The sequence below is a fragment of the Odocoileus virginianus genome, chromosome 4, assembly GCF_023699985.2.
Source record: "Odocoileus virginianus isolate 20LAN1187 ecotype Illinois chromosome 4, Ovbor_1.2, whole genome shotgun sequence".
Lineage (NCBI taxonomy): Eukaryota > Metazoa > Chordata > Mammalia > Artiodactyla > Cervidae > Odocoileus > Odocoileus virginianus.
Window position 1 is genome coordinate 24,358,569 of NC_069677.1, and position 26,302 is coordinate 24,384,870.

Below are 26,302 nucleotides of genomic sequence, written 5' to 3' on the forward strand. Positions count from 1 at the left end.
TTAGGATTATCACGTACTATAAAAATAAAACTAACAAAGTTCTCGTCTCAACCCAAAAAATAAAGTGATTATGGGCTAAAAAACTTTCAGTTTAGAGGGATTTACAATGTAAATGAAAAAACCTTACTGTCAGTTAAGAGTTACTGAAAATTACTGAGAAAGCCTGGAAATCTTTCCCTGAAGATCTTTTCAAATACTTAATACTCAGATATGATTTAGAATAAAAAAATTACCATTACCACAAACCAGAGGCAGACAAAATGACAAACCTTGTCACTCTCAACTTTACGTTCTTTTTGTCTAGGTCTGCAGAGAGTCAAATGGTGTATGATATGATATGATAGCTTATACATTCATAAAGAAGAAAATAAAACTTGCAATGAGCAACAAAATGAAGCTGAGTCAAGCAATTTTTAACTATAAAAATGCTGACTGCTATCCTTCAAGTTTTTCTGGCATTTTTCAGAAAAATAAAGTTTACTATAAAAACTGTGATTAAGAGACATTATCTTTTAAAAAACTCAAATACTTAATATTTAAAATAAGCGGCTAGAAAATTTACCAAATATTAAGGCCAATCCATGAGATGTACCCACTGCTATCAAACTTGATACTGCCTGAAAACAAAAGAGAAAGATTATATTCTAAAACATTACATCAAGGATCTTGAAATAATCAGAATTAAATTTGTTGGTCTTCTTTCCTCTAGACACCAGGTAACATACCAACTACTATAAATAAAGAAAATATCATCTAGGAGGCAAAATACAAGATAAAACTCAGAACATCTTATTTCCTGGCATCCCTCTAAATTTACTCTAAGGGTAACAATACTAAAATATCATATGTTCAACATTATAGGCAAAAACATGCCACTTAACTTCCTCTAAGGCAATTTAAAATTAAAAAGTTCAAGGGTCCAGACAAAGTAAAGGCACTTATGCTACCCAACCAAGAGCCTCCTATGAGGTGTGGGAAAAGGACAGAAAGACCTTCCCCAGCTCATTCACAAGAGCCAAAAGGCGCCAGAAATACTCAAAACTCAGCCCACTTCCCTCACCAACTGACTGACTAATGAGAGAGCTAGAGGAGGCAGCTGGAAATAGTTGAAAATAGAAAAGAGGGCACTAGTGTGCTTTCAATATCCCCAAGTTCTCTATAATCACCCCCACAGATTTACTATTTGGCAAGCTTGGCAATGGAGTTCAGAGCTGTTAAATGTACTATTTACCACAAAGTGATTTTACTGAACACTGTTTCCACTCCCTATAACCAAAAGGAGGTCAAGTCACAGAAGGAGCAAACGTACTTGGGTAGGATAGAACCACATAAAATAAATCTGGAAATGGGCTAATCAGTATTCCATTATATGCATCTCAAAAAACAAAACTGAAGAGTAACAATACACTAGAAAGAAAGAATATTCAACACAAATAAATTTTAAATGATTACTGGCAGTAAATGACATATGAATTTATTCTCATAAAATGTATGTAATAACTGAGTATCAGAAGAATAAATCTAAGAAAACCTGGTAATAGAAAGCTTACCTTTAAAAGATTATTTAAAGTATACTTACAATTGCTGTAGGCAAGCCAGCATCTACTTTGTCCTAAATAAAAAAATAAAAGTATTTGAAAAGATATTTCCACTTTTAAACAAAAAAAAATGGTATAAGGCCCTCTCTTTACATATATAATTCAGACAAAAGGTGGAATCATCACTTTTGCCCCCAACTACAGAATTTTAGCACTGATGTTACAGCTTAGGATAGTGATTCTTAAAAGTCAAGGAGCATTAGAATCACCTGGAATATCTGTTAAAATGCAGATCCCTAGCTACACTGCTAGAACTAGATTCCAAGTCAGTAGGTCTGGGATAGTCCCCAGGAAACTGCTTTTTCTTAGGAAATTTTTATGCAATGGACACATTTTACAAAATCCCCATCTTAAGATATCTCCATTATCTTAGGTAATCATAAAATGATAAATACACTTTAAAATTAATTTGAGTCCATTTTAAATATAATCCCATGTCATATTACTTTAAGGAGGATTCCAAAATTAAACAACAAAGTTCACAACTCCAAAAGTTTCATCTCTCCTAAGTGTTCTCCAGGAACAGACTACAAGGCTATGATGGTCAACACCCTAGGAAGCCCTAATAACATCACTATCCACATGGCTGAAGGCATTACTGAACAGCCATTCAGAGGAGATGCCCCAAAATATAACTAGCTTTACATGTTAATAAACCAACCATCACAGAAAAGCATACAATTTAAATTGAGCTGGTAATCCAAAATTAGAAAAACAAGGTATGAAGACTGTCACAAGAAAAGCAGTTTTCATTTTAACATACCAAAGGAGCTCAGCCATGGCAATGAAATAAGAACAGAATGCAAACACTCTGGGATTTATTAGAATTTTTCCCTCCTCTTCAAGAGAAAAGAGAAACCCTTTTAAATAACAGATTTATCTAATCATTGTTCAATGTCTGAGTTTTAGTTCAGTCTCCATTATTCAAAATATTTTTAAAACTGCACAGGTGGGTCAAATGACTGTTCTGGTTCATCTTGATTTTGAAAGGAATGAATTTCATCACCTACATAAGGATTAAATTCAGAAAACGTCATGGAAATGTAATCCTCAACAGGTGGTTCCCATTCTAGCAAATATGAGTTACTCTCCACCTAAAAGAGGAAGGACAATTGCCCAGGTTTCCTCCATTGCTTGCCTATCTCTCTATTTAAATTGACTTCATGATATATGAGCGGGGCCAGGGTATACCAAATGCCCACAGAGAACACTTCCTTTTTTGTTGTTTTTGGGGTTTTTTTGTTTGTTCTGGTTTTTTTGCGGGGGTGGGGGAGGTTCTGCAATAAGAGCTTTCACTGATAAACCTAAAAATTACAATGTGGCTACGGTGTCATGATTCACTTCTGTATCAATCTCTTACCCTCATAAAAAATAAAACTTTGTCCAAATTGAATATACAAAACACTAATTAAACTCCATGAAAAGAACATAAAAACATATCAAAGTTCCTGGGATATGAATCACTATTATCAACATCATCATTATTACTATTATTTACAGAATCTATATGTTGAATTCAGAAAACCAAAACCTAAAGACTATGTGAAACTATAAGCCTTGAGGCCAAAGGAAAATTTGATAAACATACCAGAATCAGCATCTCTTGTCTTATTGGACTATTAAATATTTTTGCACTAATTCAGTGCTCCAAACCATTTTCAAAACAGACAAAGATACTCTGTTCCAGCCATTACACACTGGCCACTTTCACCAATACCACCCCCAATTTACAACAAAGGCAGCACTAGACTTGGAGCCAAAAAACCCCAATTTTGAGTAATTGCTCTGCTATCTTCTAACCCAATGATGTAAGACAAGTTAATATCACCTCTCTGAGTCTGTCTTCTCATTTGTAAAATAGGATATGGCTTTCCCTACTTTCAAAGTTGTAAGAGTATATGAAATAAGGTACATGAAAAGACTTTTGTGAATTATAAAAACATCACTCAGTTGTAAAAGATTCTGATCAATCATTCCTCCATATGAAAACACTAAAAAAAAAAAAAAAATCACTCCACCTCAACCAAATACACAAGATGGCAACTAAACTGAAAAGGAATTTAAAGAAAAGGCAGATAGTGTTTCTTTTAGGCTTGCTGCCATATTTCATTTAGGCACACCCGAGACTCCGGGCAGACCTTTATTTCATGGCTGCACTAATTTCTATGTCAAGATGTGTAGCTATGTCTTATGAGTCAAAAATAATCACACAAAACCCATGAAAGCCAGATTCTGTTTTTCTTAAGCCTCGGGCCAAGAGAAGTGCTGTGCTTTGTTTTATGCTCATTCCTGCTTCATTATGCCATTGCAGGTTATAAAGCTGGGGGAAGAGAACAAAATACTTACAGCTGCAGACACTATCTGGGCAGAAATTCCCTTCAAAAGTGAATGTCGCATAACTGATCCATGGAGTGAAAACGAATCAGGTAATTTCTTCTTTCTTTAAGGGAAAAAAAAAAGGAAAACGTCTAAGAACAGAAAATAAAAACTGAAAAGGCAAGGTCTTTAAAGTTTTGAAAGAAGAAAAAGTAAATAAACACAAGAAAAGCAGAAAGCAATACTGTATTAATTTGTTAGCTCTGTTTTCTGAAGAGGTTTAAAATCTAACAGTCTCACCTTAAAATGTTATACTAAATTCACGCTGAACCTCAGAGAAGCACAGCAGGAAAATGAATAAAGCCACCATCTCTTCTTCACAGACTCAACCTATTCCTTGCTCACCTTAATAACTACAGCAAAAGGCTCTGCTACTCACCGGAAGGTCGCCTACAGAGAAGGCCTGCTTACAGGTCTGCATCACCTCAGCTGCGTCCACCTCTGCAACCATTCTTGCCCTATTGTTGTCTGTAACATCCCTCTCATTCTCCCAACCAACTGCCTCAAATTTCCTATTCATCACTCATTCTCTGATGCTCCTACTAACAGCTCCTTTCACTTACCCTACTCATCACTGTACAACAAATACTTCTTTAAGCTTTTACCAAACACTGAACACCTACTCGATATGACTAAAAGTATGTTCTGGGGATACAAGAATAAAAAGCTCAAAGTTCCCACTCTCGAGGATCTCATATCCTAGCTAGAGGGACTAATGAGTAACTCACTCAAATTAAAGGATAAATGTTAGAAAAGAAAAATGAATAAAGCATGATAGAAACAAAGAGTTTAATTCTGTTTATTAAGGGGATATCAGGAACAACTATAGAAAAGAGAAGACATCTGATCTGGCCTTGATGGATAACTAGGAGTCTGTCGGGCAAAAACAAAAGCACAAGCAAAAATATGAAGATGGAATGGTGTACAGTGTGTGGGGGGAGTGTGGGTACACAAAAGGCGTGGGCCAGGAGGCAGAAGTGGGAGTGCTCGACATTTATGTCAAAATAGCAAGCAGGCTTCAGACTGACACCACGCAAAGCAGTTCAGACATTACTATGTGGGCAAAAAGGTGACACCACAGCTTTTAAGCAGGTTAATGACCAAATCATCAAAAATATTTAAGTTATTGTGATTCCATACAAATTTTAGGATTGCTTTTCTAGAAAAATGTCACTGAGATTCTGATAGGGACTGACCTAAATCTATACATAGGTAGGGGTAGTATGAACATTTTAATTAATCCATGAACATGGAAAAGCTTTCCATCTATTTGTCTTCTTTAATTTCATTTATCAATGTCTTTTACCTTTCAGTGTACAACTCTTTCACCTCCTTGTTCCTAAACTTCTTCCTAAGTACTGCATTGCTTTTGTTGCTGCTGTAAATGTGATTTTTACTATTTTTTATATACTTCATTGTTAGTTTATAGAAACACAACTGATCTCAATCAGCCAAAGTAATCTTAAGAAAAAAGAAAAAAGCTGCAGGCATCACACTTTCTGATTTCAAACTGTATTACAAGCTACAGTAACCAAAACAGTATGGTACTAACATTAAAAAAGACATAGATCAATGACCAGAATAGAGAGCACAGAAATAACCACTTGCATATATAGTCAACTAATATTTGACAAAGGAGCCAAGAACACTCAATAAGGAGAGAATATTCTCTTCAACAAATGATGCTAGGAAAACTGGGTAATCACATGCAGAAGAAGGAAATCATATCTCTGTCTTATACCACTCACAAAGATTAAATGGATTAAAGACTTAAACACAAGACTTCAAACCACAAAACTCCTAGGAAAAAGCAAACAGAAAAGCCCCCTGACAGTGGTACTGGCACAGATTTTTTTCGTTATGTATGACACCAAAAGCACAAGCAACAAAAGTGAATATACATATGATATACATAAGTAAATATATATATATATATATATATATTATATATACTATATCAAACTAAAAAGCCTCTGCACAGCTAAAGAAGCAATCAAAACATAAAAGGCAACTATGGAACAGGGAAAAATATCTGCAAACCCTTAACCCCATAACAACCAATATATAAAAAGAACTCTTATAACTCGGGAGCAAAAAAACCAACGGGCAGAGGACCTAAATAGGTATTATTCCAAGGAAGACACACAGATGGCCAACAGGTCCATGAAAAGGTGCTCGACATCACTAATTATCAGGGAAATGCAAATGAAAACCACAATGAGATACCACCTCATACCCATTAGTATGGCTATTATCAAAACAACAAAAGATAAGTGTTGGTGGGGATGCAAATAAAAAGAATCCCTGGACACTGTTGGTAGGGATGTAAATGGTGCAGCCACTATGGAAAATAGCATGAAGGTCCCTCAAAAAATTAAAAATAGAACTACCATGTGATCCAGCAATCCTACTTCTGGGTTGTACACCCAAAGGAAACAAAATCACTACCTTTTAAAAAGCAACTCATAGAAACAGAGACTAGAATAGTGATATCCAGGGGCTGGGGGAAATACAGAGATGCTAGTCAAAGGATATAAACTTACAGTTTTTAGATGAATAAGTTCTGGAGATCTAATGTACAGTGTGATGACTATCGCTAACAACACTGTTATATACTTGAAAGTTACTAAGAAAGTAGATCTTAGATTTTCTCACTCCAGAAAAAAATTATAATTATGTGAGGTGGTAAAGGTGTTAAGTAACCATTCTGTGCTGATTTAATCATTTCGTAATATACACATATCAAAGAATTATACTGTATACCTTAAATCTACACAGTACTGTATATCAATTATATCTCAATAAAGTAGAACAAAGTTCAGTTGTAGAAGAAACTGATGAACAAGTTAATATAACCAGTCATGGCCCCTATTTCACAAGAGTCGACAACCTAAAGAATACAGCCCTGATACAGGCAAAATTTAAGAAGTTGAAGAAAAATACACTGACAAGTTATCAACATTAAAGTTACACATGAATTCAATAAAGCATTTACATTATGCTTCCTCCACTTCTCTTTCCTTTTCATGTGCTCTCCAAGAATGTGGAAGGTGAAAGCAGCCAAAATGAAGCTATTTAGGGTTAGAAGTTCTTTTCCCAAATCTTTAATCATCTTTGCAACTCTCCTCTGAACCCATTCCAAGGGAATGAAGAAATGCTGGAGCTGTCCTTAGACAGTGGGAGGAAGGTGGTGGAGGAAGGAGTGGAGGGAACAGAAGGCTGGTGAGGTGATTCCCACCACCTTTCCCACACATCTCCACATTTCCACCATGGACACTGCACTAGGTCTGAAGAGTGCGCCCTCTAAAGGCTCTCCTGCTTCTGGGACTCCCAGGCTATATTCAGCCTCCTATCGAGGGCTTCCCAGGTGGGGCTAGTGGTAAAGCATCTGCCTGCCAATACAGGAGATGATCCCTGAGTTGGGAAAGATCCCTGGAGTAGGAAATGGCACGGCACTCCAGTATTCTTCCCTGAAAATTCCATGGACAGAGGAGCCTGGTGGGCTACAGTCCATGGCGCTGCAAAGAGTTGGACACAAGTGAGTGACTGAGCACACACCCTGGAGGTGCAGAAGACTGACATGGTATCCACCTTATTCTCTTCTCTCAACAGTACCAAAATCTTCAGGGTCTAACAAGCATTTTATTTCCACTTAAGCGGCCTTCTACTTTCTATGCAGGGCTCCAGCAGACCATATTGTATGCAAGTGTGATTTAAACGAATACTTACCAGAGAACCAGAAATAAACCCATATACCTACAGTCAATTAATCTTCGACAAAGAAGGCAAGAATATAAAATGGGGGAAAAAAAAAGTCTCTTCAGCTTAGTGGTGCTGGAAAAGTTGAACAGATGTATATAAAGCAATGAAGGTAGAACACACCTTTTCATCATGCACAAAAATAAACTCGAAATGGCTTAAAGACTTAAACATAAGCCATGACCCCATAAAACTCCTAGAAGAGAACATAGGCAGAACATTCTCTGGCATAGATCGTACCAATGTTTTCTTTGGTCAGTCTCCCAAGGCAAAAGAAATAAAAACAAAAATAAACAAATGGGACATAATAAAATGTACAAGCTTTTTGTACAGCAAAGGAAACCTTAAACAAAACGAAAAGACAACCTACAGAATGGGAGAAAATATTGGCAAACAATACACCCAGCAAGGGTTTAATTTCCAAAATATATAAATAGCTCATACAACTCAATAACAACAAGAAAAACCAATCGAAAAATGGACAGAAAACCTAAACAGACATTTCTCCAAAGACATACAGATAGCCAACAAACACATGAAAAGATGCTCAACATCACTGTTAGAGAAATGTAAACCAAAACCACAATGAAATACCACCTCACACCAGTCAAAATGGCCATGTGTTGGAGAAGGTATAGAGAGAAGAGAATGCTCCTACACTCTTACCGGGAATGTAAGTTGGTACAGCCACTGTGGAAAACAGTATGGAGATTTCCTCAGAAAACTAAAAATAGAATTACCATATGATACAGCAATCCCATTTTGGGGCATATAGCCAGATAAAACTATAATTCAAAAAGACACACGCACCCCTATATTCTTAGCAGCACTACTCACAAGACCCAAGACAGGGAAACAATCTAAATGTCCACTGACAGATGAATGGATAAAGAGGTGGTACCTACATACATTGGAAGACTACTCAGTCATTAAAAAAAAAAAAAAGAATTAAGTAATGCCATTTGCAGCAACATGGATGCAACCAGAGATTATCATACCAAGTGAATTAAGTCAGAAGAAGAAAGACAAATACCAATATGATATCACCCTTATGTGGAATCTAAAATATGGCATAAATCAATCTATCTTTGAAACAGAAAGAGACTCACAGACAAAGAAAACAGATTTGTGGTTGCCAAGGGGGTGGAAAGGTGGGGGAGGGATGGACTGAGAATGTGCGGTTAGCAGAATTACATAAAGAATGAATAAACAACAAGGCCCTACTGTATAGCACAGGGAACTACATTCAATATCCTGAGATATTGGAAATATCCTGGGATAATGGAAAAGAATATGAAAAATGTATGTATATGTATAACTTAGTCACTCCTGCTACACAGCAGAAATCAACACAATTCTATTTCAACTATAACTTTTTAAAAAAAAGAATACTTACCTTTTCAAGTTGGTCCTGTCACCACTATCTGAGCTTGCCACAGATGAAGTATCGTAAGAGTGAGAATCAATAGTATCAATGTTTAACAATGTAGGATCTTCAAGAACAAAAGATTCATCTTCATCATCAGTCTAAATTAGAAGAACATGGATACATAAATTCAAAAGTCCAAATACTCTGTAAGTCAAAACAGGCATTAATGGGTTTCTGCTAAATAAACACATGCTTACTCTGTTTTTCACCCCTTTTCCGTGCACTGCCATTGACCAGAGAGGCACAGTACAGAATTAAATTTCAACTCTAGATATCTCTCCCTACTTTTTTCACTCCAAAAACTTATTTCTTGTAGCTGAAAGATGTAGGAGCAGTTACGCAGATTATATTTTTAGTTGCCAAATATTTCTTCATATTCAAACCTGTCTAGGTGCTTTACTAGTTAACTAACAGCCAATGGCTGATTGAAGAAAATAAACACCACCTGACTATAAACAGTACACCTTAACAAACATGACAAACAGAAGAAAGGCATTCTAGGTTGGAAACAGCATGTACAAACACAGTGATTTCATAATATGGATTGTGCCAATGAAAAAGGAAGTAGTCTAAGATGAGCGGAGTATACAAGTAGGAGTTGGAGATGATCCTAGAAACATAAGCTAGGACCCACCTTGTAAAAAGGTTTAGATTTCATTAAGCTAGGTGACAGGAAGTCCCACATTCACCACTGTATTCCTAGTGCCTAGTACAATGCCAAACACATAATCAGTACTCATTTACTTAATAAATTAATGTACTGCATACAGCAGGCAGTTGGAAGGCAAGGAGATCTCTAAGAAATCAACACATGATGAGAATCATGTTTAAAAAGATAAATGGGGCAGAATGAAGATGAATGAGAGTAGAGGGGAAGACTGGGGCAGGGAGACTAATAAGAACCAGAAAGAAGGCTACTGCAACGTCAAGGAAAGACAGGAGAGTTCAGTCTAGGAATGCAGCTGAAGGGGTCAAGAGAAGGAATAAGGAGACATTATTGAGGTAAAGTTAAAGATTCCTGCTTACCATTTAAACAGTGCTTTGGGGGGGGGGGGGGGGTTAAGTTTAAGAAAGTCAAAAAAGATTCCAAGGATTCTAGCTAGAGCAACTAGGCAAAAGGTAATACTACTAATTGAGATAAGAAAGAACAGCAGATAAAGCAAAATGAGTCTAGCTTCAAACAAGCTGATTCTAGGCAGCAAACATTAGAGAAAAAAGCTCTGATCATACCTTCGGTTTCAGCTGGACTACCTTCTCCCTTATTTCGATCCACATTGTTAAGACAGCAGTCCACACTCCACTTTCTCGACCCATTACTGGCCACTGACTACTATTCTTGAAGTTACCAGTCAAATCTGCCGGCCTGTTTTCCTTTAGCAAGCTACTGCCCCGTATGCATCAAGTAATACCACTGGCCAAGCCTCACTTCTGGAAATTTTCTATTCCCTTAGTTTCCAATACATCTCTTATTTACTGTTCCTTCAACTTATGTGGCCTCTTCTATTAGTTATGTTCTCTACTTTCTTTTCAACCCAGCCTTTGAGTGATTTTGTTCCCAGGATTATATTCTTGGCTCTTGTCTCTTCCTACTTCACAAACTTTCTGTATGAAAAAGCAAATCCACACCTATAGCTTCAAATACCATATCATGCTAAGGACTCCAAAATCTGTATCTTTAGTACCAACATTTCTCTTGACGTTTAAGCCACATTTCCAACTGTTTTACAGATATCTCCACACACAAATGGAGTGCTAAGAACAAGATGAAGGTTTGCAAGGAGTTACTTGAGAGCTGTGCAAGAATGGAAGGACTGCCTTAGGGAAAGGGAACGGAAACAACTCATAAATGAAATGCAGAACCAAGGTCTTAAGCAACAGAGTCAGCTAGAATCTTATTTGATTTTCTTAAGCAGCCCAGGGATATAATTAAAGAAAATAGATTAGCTAAATTAAGCCAGGGTTGAGGGCTTACGGGATTAAGTGGGGGGAAAAAAATCAGGAAGATAATTAAGGGTATCAGTGAGGCTGAATTTAAAATTACTAGCTTCACGGTGTGTGCTGTGCTTAGTCGCTCAGTTGTGTCCGACTCTTTGAGACCCCATGGACTGCAGCCCACCAGGATCCTCTGTCCATGGAGATTTTCCAGGCAAGAATACTGGAATGGGTTGCCATGCCCTCCTCCAGGGGATCTTCCCAATCTAGGAATCAAACCAGGGTATCCTGCATTGCAGGTGGATTCTTTACCAACTGAGCCACCATGGAAGCTACACGGTAGAGATATCAATTCTCACAAACTGATGTGTAGAATTTATACAATCCTATCAAATTTCACCTGGTGTGTGTGTGTAAACCAATAAGGTGATTCTAAAACTTATGCAGAAATGCAAAAGACTAAGAATAAGCAAGGCAATCTTAAAGAACAACAAAAAAGCTGCAAGATTTGAATCTACTAGATATCAAGACCTATTATAAAGGTTCAAACAGACTGTGATATTGGGGCAAGTACAGAAAGACCAATGAAATCACACCCACCATATACAATCACCTGATTTAAAACAAAAAGTGACACCACAGAAAATGGTGCTCAGTAAGTGCTGCTGCCTCATACCTCTCACTATCACACACACAAATTTCACATGAACTGCAGATCTAATGTAAGAGGTAGAACATAAAGATTTCAAAATAAGACGGCATCAACATAACCTTGAAATTTGCAAAATTTTCTTCAATAGGATGCAGCAAAAAGCTAACAAAAATGGAAAAACTTAGTAAGCTGAACTACTGCTAAGACCTTCTGCTCATCGAAAGACACCATTAACTGAGGGAAAAAGTAACCCACAGAATGGAAGAAGATATTTGCAATACATACATCTAATAGAAAGCTTATATACATCACATATAAAGAACTCCTAAAAATACTTTAAAAATCAACTCAACAGAAAAAGGGCAAAAGACATGAAAAAGCAATTCACAAAAGAGATATCCAAAAGGCTACAACGTATGTCAAGGAACACAATTTCATCAATCTTCAGGGAAATTCAGATTAAAACTCTGATGTGATGCTACTACACACCTATTAGGTATGAATGGTTAACGTGAAAAAGAGAAAAATTAAAAAGTTGATGAAGATATGGAATATATATGTATTACCATATATATGCTATGGTAATATATATGGTAATATCATATATAACCATATAAGGTTATATATACATATATATATATATATATAACCATATCCATATATTGCTGCAGAAAGCATACACTATCACAACCACTTTGAGAAACCTGTGGCAGTATCTACCAAAGCTGACCATGCCCATATCTGATGACACAGCTATTCTACTCTGAGGTACATACCCAGAAGAAATGTGTGTGTGTATGTGAAAACATGTGTATAGGTACCTAAAGACATGCATAAGAATATTTACAGCAGCACTTGTCAAAGTGGCCAGAAACTGAATATTATAAAACTGCCCATAAATATGAATAAATGAATAAAAATGAAATAAAATGAAAAAAATTAATGAAATTTTAAAAAATAAATGAAAAAAAATGAATAAAAAAATGGTATGTATTTTACACAGCAATGGGAATGGATGAATAACTATATGCAGGAAAATACAAATGAATCTAAAAACACAATATTAGGGGAAATAAGTCAGACAAACAGAAGCATATATTGTATAATTCCATTTTTAGGAAGTTCAAAGCCATCAAGCCAATTAATGCTGGTAGAAGTCAGGATAGTGATTATCCTGGGTTTGATACTAAAGGAGCACAAGAGGAGTTTCTGGCGTGCTAGCAATGCTTTATTTCTTCAGATGGACTCCAGCCACATGAAGAATTCTGTTTGTGAAAATTCACCAAGCTGTACACTTTTTCTTTATGTATGTGATATCTCCATTAAAAGTTCAAAAGAAATATCCGGCTACATGAGCCAACAGCAGAACTGAAGTCAGGGCTACTCTCAAACACTGGGGACTAAACAGGATCAAGAGACTTGGCCCTCAGGAGGTCAAAGAGGAGGTTTAATGGAAGGGAGAGAATGTAAGAATGGAGGACGATTATTATTAGAGAATGGAATTTCAAGATTAGAAACCTCAGAAGTAGCACCGTTTCAAAGGATGACAAGGCCTAGTAACATTATTTCATGACCTAAGTTCTGAGATTTAGCATGTTTCAGTAATCTCTAACTTTCTGTAAAATAGATGTTCACTTCTTCCCAGCATCTCTTCAGGTTTATTTAAGAATTTTATAGGATATACATACCCACATATCCTGGAGCAAGTGCTTATTTACACTTTCTACTTTTGTCCCTTTTCTTTCTTAAAATCACTCTTCAATACTTCTTCCCTTTTTAGTCTTCATAATGTCCTACAATTTATTTTTATTTTCACTTGTCCACCTGTTGAGCTCCCTGATGGTGTGACAGCCAGCCAATTTCCAGTCCTATTTTTCTCTCAAAATCAGAGACAATCACATAGCACTTCATAATCGCAGTACTTAACACTGTGACCCAAATGCAAAGGCACCCAGATCAGTGAGGAAGATAACCACTAGTGATTATTATACTTACAGATACCAGTAGGTATGTAAATTCTGCAAAGATAGCTTTCCTTCACTATAAACTACAGCCTCATTCATAAGAGCATTACTTTGACATTATTGTACAAAGATGTACAAACAGGGCTTTGTACACATCCTCTAAAGACTACTTTTAGTTCTCACTTTGTAATTGAAATAATTATGTGATTAACATCATGTTATGAAAACTGACAAATTAATCTCTTCATCTCTAAATGAAAGATTTCCTCTCTATTAGTAAGCAATAAATAAATATGACTTTAACAGGATAGTCTCTCATTGACCAAAGCCTTCTTGGTCAAAATTATAAATGCTCAAGTATTCTTAATACAGATCAAACATAACATTTAAAAATATATTCAAAGAAACAGCAATATCGAGCTGATATTTTAAAAGAATAAAAGATATAATTCATAGAGAAAGTAGTTGCATCCTATATAGTACTGCCTATAAACCTAAAAGTATAGATAAAGAAGTAATAAAAGGGCCAGAGCCAAAAAAAAAAAAAAAAAGCAAACCAGGGCCCAACCCCACCTATGGGGCTAGTGGGCATTTCTGTTGAGGAATCTTTGCATCATTATCTTTTACAAAACATAACTATGGATCTGAAATAGATTTTTATAAATCTTTCTCAAATTAGGAGCTAAAACTTCCAATGGAGTCTTAAGCAAGTTGTTAAAAGATCAAGAAGACTGAGTTGAAGAATTGTCAGCCGATGCAGGGTACAAAAAAGCTAGCACACTTCATTAACATGTACTTCCAAAGAGCTCCTTTATAAAGCCTTTATGATCTGCTAATTCAGAAAGTAACATCATTTCAGAGCTCTGAGAAACTTTTTAATCAAAATGGTATTCACAAGATAAACATGGCGGCTTCATTTTCTTTATATAGAAAGGTGATGAAATGCATTACAAGGCTGTGGATGCTCTTTTGTATCTCCTGAGGACAAGCTATTTGAACACTGCTGGTAGAGATGACATTATCAAAACATAATACAAATCTCAAAAGTGTCATGAATTTAGTATTTCAACTCACTTAATAAAACATTTCTTTAGTAGGCCCAAGTATGAGGTATTGTCCTGGGCACAGAGACAAACAAGACATGGCTTCTGCCCCTGAAAAGCTCACAATCTAGAACTTTCTGCAATAATGGAAATACTCTTGGCATCTACGCTGTCCACTACAATAGCCACTAGCCACATGTGACAACTGAGCACTTGAAGTGTGCCTTGTACAACTGAGCAAATGGATTTTTAACTTTTCTTTAACTGTAATCAGTTTAAATTGCTACATGTGACTGTTGGCTCTGGTATTAGACAATGAAGATCTGGAAACATACACTATAACCCAGAAGTATTCAAATCAACATGATAAACAGCGATTGTTAATATATACCTACTTCATTCAGTATGCTTTCCAGTGTTGGAGGAGTATCAACCTGAGGAATATCGAACTCCTTATCATCAATCTAAATAGAGAAAAGAAATTAATGCTCACATAATAATGCTTTCTCTCTTATAATTGGGAGGGTGTTTTGATTGATTAGACCCATTATCAATTAGAAGACAAACAGACCACCAAACTCTTCTCACGGAAAGCCAACTCAATAATTCATGATATTAAGGGTCAGATCAAAAAACTACCGAACTGTTTCCCTTTCTATCCACATATTCAGAGTTTATCAAGAACAAATATGCACTGATGGCAACATCCTAACAATCCTTTCCAGAAAGCTTCTGTTGAAGGGCTTTGGCATCTGCTTTCTTAAACAAAAGAGCATTTCTTACGACAACCCTAAACTTCTAAGTCATAACAGATATACAAAGGTCTGACACTGAATTTCCTAATTATTTCATAAATTATGGTGGTTGGGTCAAACAACTTGCTATTAAATATTCATATTGTCACAAAAACCTATTGATATCAGATCAATGAAGGAAAAAAAATCACCGCACAAGAATTCTAAGTCTACCACTAGCACTATGATAGAGATATTGAACATAGCTGCACTTGAGCTTCTTCCCCTGTGAAAATGGACTATCAGAGTGTTGTGAAGCTCAAATGAGAAGATGTATTAGAGTGTTTTATAAACTATAATCAGCTATAGAAATGAAGAGTAGTATTATTTCATAAAACTGTATATAGATGCCTATTAATCTATGCAAAAATGATGAATTAAGTCTTTGGATTATAAAGTGCACTCTAAACAACATTTGGGTTAAACATCACCACTTGACAAAAGCTGAATTTTTACCAGATCATTTCTGAACTCCAGTTCCTTGTCCAGATCTATGTAAGAGAATTTTGAAAGTGAAGCTTCTAGACTGAAAGACTTGTTCAGTTCCTCATCAGTAGTCTTGGCACAGAGGCTTTGTTCCACATTTTCATGGTCTGGTTCATTTTCCATGTTTACTTTTAATAACTGTATTCAGTCAATCCAAGCAAGTTTTTGTTTTGTTTTTTAGCCTCAGATCATGATGAACTGAATGATGATCTCCTTTCAAAAAAGAAAAAATATATTATTTAGACTTCCTCAAATGGACATACCAAAGACTTACTGGGTCAGACTTTGGTGGAAACTGATTTCACTCAATCATCTGATTATAGACAAAGAGAAATCAATCCTAGGGTACGAGCTATGATATGGGGGGAGGGTTTTTATGGGAGCACAAAGGAGGAATATCTGACTTAGGAGCCTGGGAAGTGGCCCACCACCCAAAGTCTTAAATCCGGTGACAGTGATGACATAGGACAAGCTCAACCACTAGACCTGGTACCAACCAGATTTATGTACCTAAGAACAAGAGGGTAACTGGTGCCGAAATCTGCAGTTAACCCCTTCTTCACATTCCCAAACCTGAGCAGATCTCCAATTCTCTGTGAAGATAAGCATCAGCATCCAGACAGGGCCATAGACCTCTAAGGGAAACAGTGTAGACACAGAGGGCCCAGAATGGATAGCAAGTCACTTAATAGGACACTAGCAAATCTAAAGGTTCAGATCTAGTAGAGGAGACAATGACGCCAGTGTAAAATAATTCCACAGCTGACTAGAGATTTCTAGAAAGAAGGCTAGTTAAGGGAAAGCAGAGGCAGTAAAGAAAAAGAAATGCATGAAAAATTTGTTTTTTCACAGCTCTAAATGATACAATATCATATCAAAAAGAAACATAATGTGGTTTACTTTAAAAAAAAACTGTCTAGAAAACAACTGTCTGCAAAATTTCTGAAAAACTAAAAATACGCAGGAAAAAAATATATATAGTTTAACCATTAAATTTGCCCTTACATGTTTTTAGTTTGTGTTATAATTAGGATACAAGTGACCAAACTTTAAAACGTTTATCACTTAGCTCTGCCTGTAAACAATAAAAAAACAAAAATATGAAAATAGAAACAATGCCACATTAATGATAATAATAAAAGCAAAGTAATTTTGTTTTCTAGACTAGGTGTTTTCCATGGTACCCCATGAGCACTTCTCAGTAGGAAAATTTCTCAAATGATATACTACCCGCAGACAGCAGAAGGAAATGACAACCCACTCCAGTATTCTTGCCTAGGAAATCCCATGTTCAGGGGAGCAGGGCGGGCTACAGTCTGTGGGGTCACAGAGTCAAAGACATGACTGCACAAATAAGTGCTCACGTACCACCAAACTTCCCCACCAGACAAACTTCTCTTACTCTCTATTCCTTACTGAAGTGAAGGCAGAAAAAAAAGCTGACAACCACTGAGCCATTGAAAGAATTAATTTTCTTAAAAGGAGTTGAGAATTAGTTGTTGTTACTGTTCTTTTAAAAATAACATGCCAAAAACTCACTGACAGTTTTATCTAATTAGGCTCATTTTTCGGAGAAGGCAATGGCACCCCACTCCGGTACTCCTGCCTGGAAAATCCCACAGACAAACAAGCCTGGTAGCCTGCAGTCCATGGGGTCGCTAAGAGTCGGAGACGACTGAGGGACTTCCCTTTCACTTTTCACTTTCATGCATTGGAGAAGGAAATGGCAACCTACTCCAGTGTTCTTGCCTGGAGAACCCCAGGGACGGGGGAGCCTGGTGGGCTGCCGTCTATGGGGTCTCGCAGAGTCAGACACAACTGAAGCGACTTAGCAGCAGCAGCAGGCTCATTTTTTTTTTCCATTTATTTTTATTAGTTGGAGGCTAATTACTTTACATTGCAGGCTCATTTTTAAGGGCTTAATGTGAATTCCACTTCCTTATTTCTTTTTATAATTTTTTACAATGAATATCTACTATGCGTAAGACGTAGACTCATGAAGACTGATTTTCAAGAGCTGAGACCAATTTGTGTAGCTAGTACATTTGTATATTACCAAACAGATTAATTCTTTTCACGTGTCACACAGACAGACTCTGAGGCTCTGGCCTACAAACACATGCTATCGACCACATTCCTAGAAGACATAACTGAGAGTACTCTGTGTCTGGCAACATTTGAAAGCATCTTTCCAATCTCGGGTACTAAATGTACTTCTTTTGCAATAAGCCAAAGGCAGGAGCAGTATTAGTCTTTATGAGTCTTTCTTCAAAGAAGACTGAATTGGCTCATGACAAATTACTTCTCAATAAAGTTCCCTCTTATTTGTACCACTTAGCAAAAATGATTTCAATTAGTCTAGGAATGCTTACAAATATGCACAAATATTCACAATCAGTGTTTCCTGAAGACAGTTAAGTTTTATTCTTATATATTTTTAAAAATAATGGAAAAAACCACATAACAAAAACAGAAACTTTAAATGACTCTATAACCTAAAACGTTTCATTCTTCACATTTGTGTCCCCAAAATAACTCCAAAAGGAAAACAATTTTTTCCTGGCTCTTTTTATATCTTCTATCTGGAGTTAATAAGAAGTTCTCAAAACAGCTCAGTATCTGTGAACTCCAATACCATGCTGAAGAAGTTTCAAGAAATCAAGCATTCTGTGAAAAAAGAATGTCACCCTGCCATGCCACCCTACTTCATTTCCAACCTTCACTTCACCGAGCTCCTGTTGGTGTAATGTGGTGGCAAACTGGAAAGAATATAGACCAAAGAGTCAATTAAAATAATTACCTGAATCTGGACTTTACCAGTTCCTATCTATGACCTTGGTCAATCAATCTACCCTTTCTGAGCTCCTCTATTTCTATTATCTGTAAGATGAAATATTGTGGCCATTTGTGCTGTTTGCCCAGAGCATCACCTCTTGTTCTGCAGAAAGCTCTTTCAAACTATGTGCTACTTGTGAAGGCTGTCAATAAAAAAGCCCCTATTAACAAAGACTGCACAATACAGCCAGGGTCCTTCACCAAGATGCACCAAAATGGAACTGTTCGTTAAACAATGAATAATAAGGCTAAGCAATATTCCCCACCTCTACCCCGTCCCATTTTGCAGAAAAGGAGGTCATTTATTCAACCCATATCAAGACCTACCATGCATCTGTCACTGTCTCTACCAACAAAATTTACACTCTCGATACAAATTCTTGAGCAAGAATGAAAGCAGCCTATAACCAGAACCAAAGAAGAGGAGAAAAGAGTGTCCTGATACCATGCAGGCCCCAGGCTCCAATCTTTTATGTATGATGTTAGCTCCAGACATAGCCTTCCAGCATTTAGGCTACCTAAGCCAACATAGTCCCCTAATTTTTCTTTTTTTTTTTTTTGGGGGGGGGGGGGAGGGAAGAGTCACAATTAAGACTCCCAACTCTCAGGAATACAATTACCTATTTTGCAGAGTTACTGTGAAGAACAAATGATATAATGACTATAAAGCATTTAGAATAATGTCTGAACACAGAACAAGTATTTAAGAAATTTAAAACCTCAAGATTTCCAAATTCTTTTAAAGAGCCTGAAACAAGATCTGGTACTTTTATAAAAGTCTAGCCATTGCTAAGTATATCCAAAGGCTACCTTACCAAAAGGCTATACTTCTTATAATAACAATAATAGCAAAGTTTCCTTATGAACTGAATCGACTTCTCTGGTGATTCGGACAGGATAGAATTCACCTGTAATGCAAGAGACCTGGGTTCAATCCTTGGATGGGGAAGATCCCCTGAAGCAGGAAATGGCTACCCACTCCAGTATTCTTGCCTGGAGAATTCCATGGACAGAAGAACCTAGTGGGCTATAGTCCATGGGGTCGCAAAAGAGTTGGATGCAACTGAGCGACTAAACACGAACAGCAAAACATAAACTGAATGGTAGAGGTTAGCATCTTGAGTTGGGGAGACCTCCCTGGACTATCTAGATGGGCCCAATGTAACCAGAGAGTCTTTAAAAGTGTGAGGAAGGGGCAGAAGACAGTGTCAGAGAAAGAGATGTGACAACAAAAGCAGGGTCAGAGAAGGGCTATGCTGCAGGCCTTGAAGATGGAGGGAGGGTGCCAGGAGCCAAGGAATTTAGGCAGTCTCTTGAAACTGCAAGAGACAAGGAGATGGACTCTTTTCTAGAAGGACCCTGGCCCTGTCACAGTTTGGTTTTGGCCCAGTAAGACCAATGCTGGACTGGTGCACTATAGCACTGTAAAATAATAAATCTGTGGTTTTTTTAAGCCATGAAATTTGTGGTAATTTGTTACAGCAGAAATAGAAAATGAACACATTAGCAAACTTCAATTAATTTCTTTCTGGCCATATCACCGGCATTCTGAAATACCTACCCCTCCCTTGTCACTTGGTATTGCCCAAATATTTATTGAGCAAACTCTTCCAAATGCAGACTACTGATGAAATGCTTAATACATGGTACTTGATATTACACCTAGACAGCATATTAAAAAGTAGAGACATTACTCTGTCAACAAAGGTCCGTCTAGTCAAGGCTATGGTTTTTCCAGTGGTCATGTATGGATGTGAGAGTTGGACGGTGAAGAAAGCTGAGCGCCGAAGAATTGACGTTTTCAAACTGTGGTGTTGGAGAAGACTCTTGAGAGTCCCTTGGACTGCAAGGAGATCCAACCAGTCCATCCTTGGGGAGATCAGTCCTGGGTGTTCATTGGAAGGACTGATGTTGAAACTGAAACTCCAATACTTTGGCCACCTGATGCGAAGAGCTGACTTATTTGTAAAGACCCTGATGCTGGGAAAGATTGAGGGCAGGAGGAGAAGGGGACGACAGAGGATGAGATGGTTGGATGGCATCACTGACTCAATGGATATGAGTCTGGGTAAACTCTGGGAGTTGGTGACGGACAGGGAGGCCTGGCGTGTTGAGGTTCATGGGGTCACAAAGAGTCAGACACGACTGAGCAACTGAACTGACTGATATTACACACTCGATGCAGAACAAACAAATGACCTACTAGTAATTTCCTCTTGAGATACATTCTATAATTAGTTTTCACTCAACCATCCCATAATCTAGGGTTTTTATAATTTTCAAGGGGATGCCATGCCAGTGTACCTTCAGACTACACAACAGGTTACGTGAATCAGATTAATCTAACAGAGAATGTATATCACAGAATCATGATTACCCCATATGTTGTCCATTTCTGAGGACTGATAAACTAATAATTTAATAGCTTCAACCAAAGATCATCTGACATCCTGAGAGCTCCCAAGGTTACTCCCTCTTAATTATTCCCGACCAAAGAATAAAGGAGGGCCAAGGAACATGTGGGGAAAACAAAAAGATGTGTACCATATAAACAGCAATGACCCCATTACGACACTGGCCAACTGAATAAGAACTCTAGAATGTGACCTATATTAAGCCAGGTTAAAGTGGAATTCTTCCACTAGTTTTTTTTTTTTTTAAACTTCAGCAGACATTCCCAACTGTTCAAGTTTCAGGATCCTGTTTAATTTGCTGACATTCTTTTCCTTCCAAAAGTGTTATATGAGACACTTACCACATTACACTGAAATCAAATCAAGTTGGGTTTTTTCCTAATATACTATAGCCTTTGAAAGATATCACAAAATCATGACATGGAAGCAATTTTACATGCCAACTTTGTTTCTGGTCTTTCCAATCCAAGTGTTTCTTTTCTATTTGTTTCGAGTTGTCTTCTTGTCACTTGTGAAGAAAAATGTAACAGAGAATGAACTTCTACGAGGTTTTCTATTATCTTACTCTGGTAAATGGGCTTATTTTTAACAGTTCCAGAATGCCTACAGGATTAAATTCCAAAATTTAAGCCATTCCAGGCAGAATAATAGTTCCATTAAAACTAACATTATATGTATCCAGAGTCCCTCAAGAATAGCTTCCATTTCCTCCATGTCTGCTCTCACTAGCTCACATTCCCTTCCTTTTCCTTCCATTTATCTAAATTCCCTCTTTCTGACCTTTCTTCTGAGAACCTTCTCTCCCTAACCATCCTCAGAATCCAGAACAAACGTCTTTAGAACAACACCTTGGCACCTTCCTTATATTGATTCATTAGTTAATTTACCATGTGACTACATCTTTTCTCCCCAATTGTACAACAGAAATGGGACCAGGTGTCTCTGCTTACTTCACATCACTGGGTTCATTAACTTGCATAGCTACACAGACATTCAATATGTATCTACTGATCAACACAAGAATTAGAAGACAGGAATAACACTTGTGTTGTGAACTAAATATATCAGTTTTATTACCTGTAATTGTTAAGCTTCAGAGGATACTACTTGACTCATAGCATATAGGAATCTATGCCATAACAAGCCAAGTTATAATTGAGTTTCACTTTTATGCAATCAGGCCTGTCAACTACAGATGATCATATTCATCCTTCAGATATCAGCTAAAATTTTGCCTCCTCAAAAGTCTTTTTTTCTCCTGCTCAACTAGACTAGGTTCCCAGTTAGCAAGTACCTGTAACACTGTTCTCCTTTTATTACACCTATCACATTACAATCTTTTTTTTTCAGTGTCTGAACCTCCATTTCCTTCCCTCAACCGTAATGTGGGTTCCAAGAAAGCAAAGATCACATCTGCCCTTTTTCCATCACTGAATTCCCAGTGCCAAATTACACAGTAGCCTAATTACTCCAATCCATGCATCTACTCACCCTCCCCACAGAAGCAGCCAAGCAATGCTCCATCACTGGCTTCCAGAGCTTTAAAACAGCAGTTTTGGTCATTCAAAATAAAATACGGTTAGTCATTCTACTCCCCCAAAAGCCCCCCACCTTGCAAGTTCCCCTCTCTGAAATTAAGTTTTTTTCCAATCTCTAACATTTTTTTAAATGACCATTTTGCTCACGTATGACATGACACAAACTCCATAATTTCAAACATTTTGTGCTTTTTACATTAATTCGACCTATAGGCCAAGATGAAAACAGTGAAAAATATATCATATTCGGGGTTTTCCAGGAGGCACTAGTGGTAAGAATTCACCTACCAATGCAGATGGGGTTAAGAGATGCCTGGGTCGGGATCCCTGGGTCAGGAAGATCCCTTGGAGGAGGGCATAGCAACCCACTCCTGTATTTTTGCCTGGAGAATCCCATGGACAGGGAAGCCTTGCAGGGTGCAGTCCATAAGGCTACAAAGAGTCAGACACGACTATAACAACTAAGCATGCACATAGTACATTCATTCAATTTACAGGAATTCAACCATTATCTTAGGCAAACAGAAAGAAAAAAAAAGAAATGATTCTCGTAGGGGCTGGACTCTGTATACGATTCCACTCAGTAACTACAAGCTTCTGAGTGTGTGTGGGGAAGGGATGGGTATCTGCTGGCCTTTCATCAGTCTCACTTCTCACATGCCTCTCACACAATCCATTTCACCTGTGCTCAAAGTAACACACAGCACACTGTTCCAACATGGAGCAAAAACTGACAGTGACTGATTTCCTAAGAGATCATATGTCAGGCTCCTACATGACTCCTTCGCAGGGTACTGCAGTGGTACTCAATTTTCAAGGTACTTTTTCAAAAGTGAAAGTCACTCAGTCATGTCTGATGATTTGCAACCCCACAGACTGTAGTCCATGGAATTCTCCAGGCCAGAAGAGTGGAGTGGGTAGCCTTTCCCTTCTCCAGGGAATCTCCCCAACCCAGGGAATAAACCCAGGTCTCCCATATCACAGGCCGATTCTTTACCAGCTGAGCCACCAAGAAACCTTCTTCAAGGGCCTAGGAAAAACTGGAAAAATAAGATTTCAGAAACCAGCAGTAAAGATATTACACCACCAGTCACAAGTGATGTGGAAATAAGTCACTTTAACCTTGAACTGCAACCAGACACTTACATGTAAGACAGAAAAAAAGTCTGAAAGTGTTTTCTTTCTAATTTAATTATGCTGGTGAAGCACAGAGCGCACAGGACTTGAAAATTTATACTCTGATCCATGTGAAGGTAGTTTTAATCAAGGATGATGTTATTTGCAGCTAACTGGGCATCACACTTGAGGGTATTCATTTCACTTTATTCATGGACTTTAGAAACAGAGGTCAACCATGTAATTTTGGTGGTTCTGCCAATCAAATACCCTATCTGCTTAGCCAGAACAATAAGCACATGACACCCTTATATCCAAATAAACCAGTGTCCTTTCCTGAAATTTATAAATATTAGAAGTAGGAGTTTTCTCTCCTCTCTGCGGTGCTTAAGGTTGGATAAAGCAACAGAAAGGCTGTTACAGAGAATGAAGATAATTCAAACATTAAGATCCATTTAAGAATAGAACAGTTTGTTCTTACAAATATGTACAGATGACACCTGAAGCTGTAGGTTAAGATGCTATCTAAACTCTTGTGAAAACTATAAACAGATCAAAAGTTAAAAACACTTAAGTTTAACAGGACTTACTTTTCATTAACATACATAACTGACATTTGATATCCCAATGGTTGAAACGTCTATAAAAGAGTGGGAAAGAGCTGAAAAGTCACCAAGATGTCCCAGTATTCTGGAAACAGAAAACACCCATCTGCTGATACTGGTCCAGGTACAAAGAAAATGTATATATAAAGGATAAGTAACATACTATTCCCTTGACCCCTGGAAAAAATTTTCTCACCTATGTCTCTTTGAGATAAGAAATCCAAAAGATCAACCAGAATTTTTTCTCGTTTATCTTTATTCTGCATTATATGGAATACACCAGCTATTACCAGAGATTTCAATATCTACTCTTCTTAAGTTTAACCACAAGCAAAAGCATATCTTACACAAACACATGTAGAGTCTCCATCCCTATTTACATCAGATACTTGAAACACACACCTGATTCATAACTGATCTCCTAATCGCTGACATCTGGAGTAAAGCTGGCACCACAAGTTAACAACCACGTTTGGTTTGTTCTTTGGGGTGCTGGGAGTGTGGTAGTGGACACAGCCTTCCTGACCATTCCAGTATCAATCTAATATTAGCAAGGTATGAAGGAGGCATGCCTGTTTGGAGAAGGGTCCCCAGCAGTTACTGAGAATCGGTGGCATGGATCCTCTCTTACTGACACTAATCCATCCCACCTTCTCTCCTTTGAAGCACACGCAAACATTTTAGGCAACTCTGCCCTTCCCCACCACCACCACTTCCCCCTAGTACCACACTTGGAGAACTAACCAGGACACAGGAACGGCCTCGAACGTTAGAGATCCAAGTGTCCCCTGCTGCCCTCACTCCACGGCACACTTCGCATCCAGAGAAAAACTGGACCGAACCTCACAGGGTGCGCACAAATTCTAACAGATGGACACCCCGCCTAAGCCTCGGCTCCACGCTAGAGCAGCACACTCATCCCAGGCCTCGAGGGATGGATGAGCCTACACCTGTGTCCCAGGCCCCACAGGCAGGTTACACACCTGTTCCTTCTGGAGTAGTGACTACCGGCCTCCAAGACACAATCTGAGTAAGCGAGTGCCCCCGCACCTCAGCCTCTCATTCCATGAAACCGACAAGTGGAAACTAACCCAGTTCCAAGCCAAACACAGGGTATTCCCCTCCGCCCCAGAGTCAACCCCGCCGGGCCGGTGGGCCTTGGTCCAGTTAGCCTGTCTGAGGCCGCGCCGCTGTCGGAAAGGGGCAAGGCTCAGGGACCCGGCCCGCGTTCTCTTGCCGCCCGGCGTACAGACCCGACCGGCGTCCCCACCCTGCTGGGCCGCTCTCGGAAGATTCCTTACCTGAACTCTCAGCCGCGCCAGCCTAGGACCCCCACGACGGACCACGTGACCCCGCCCCCTGCTCTAGCCTCACGCACGCGCAGTATATACCCGTTGGCCACGCTTCCGCTTTCCTCTTCTCTCCCGGGTCTCTCCTGGGCGGTCCGCCCCGCTGCGCCACGCCCCCATTTAAAGGGCCAGAGATACATTTAAGTCCAGGAATTTAAGGGGTAATTAGAAGGAAATTAATCCTGCTGGCGCAGGAGGGCCGAGAAGAGCTACTCCACGTTCAAGGTCAGGAGTGGGGGCCGTGAGGAGATACCCCTCGTGCAAGGTATGGAGCAGCAGCTGCGCTTTGCTGGAGCAGCCGTGAAGAGATACCCCACGTCCAAGGTAAGAGAAACCCAAGTAAGACAGTAGGTGTTGCAAGAGGGCATGAGAGGGCAGACACACTAAAACCATAATCACAGAAAACTAGCCC

The 26,302-nt window shown here is 38.3% G+C and overlaps 1 protein-coding gene across 6 annotated transcripts in view; it reads right to left on the reverse strand.

The window, feature by feature from the left end:
- Nucleotides 1-26,302, reverse strand: part of VPS8 (VPS8 subunit of CORVET complex) — a 384,233-nt gene that overhangs the window by 269,109 nt on the left and 88,822 nt on the right. For 4 of the 6 annotated variants that reach the window (XM_070466287.1, XM_070466286.1, XM_070466285.1 and 1 more), the window contains exons 1-7: nt 25,843-25,930; nt 16,004-16,246; nt 15,149-15,217; nt 9,130-9,260; nt 3,945-4,038; nt 1,580-1,612; nt 563-617 (exon numbers count right to left, since the gene is read on the reverse strand). In XM_070466287.1, the coding sequence (XP_070322388.1) occupies nt 563-617; nt 1,580-1,612; nt 3,945-4,038; nt 9,130-9,260; nt 15,149-15,217; nt 16,004-16,156 (535 nt within the window). In that variant the 5' untranslated portion in view covers nt 16,157-16,246; nt 25,843-25,930. Of the gene's footprint in view, nt 1-562; nt 618-1,579; nt 1,613-3,944; nt 4,039-9,129; nt 9,261-15,148; nt 15,218-16,003; nt 16,247-25,842; nt 25,931-26,302 lie in introns of those variants that run through there. The other 2 variants (XM_070466284.1, XM_070466288.1) reach the window with 2 other exon arrangements.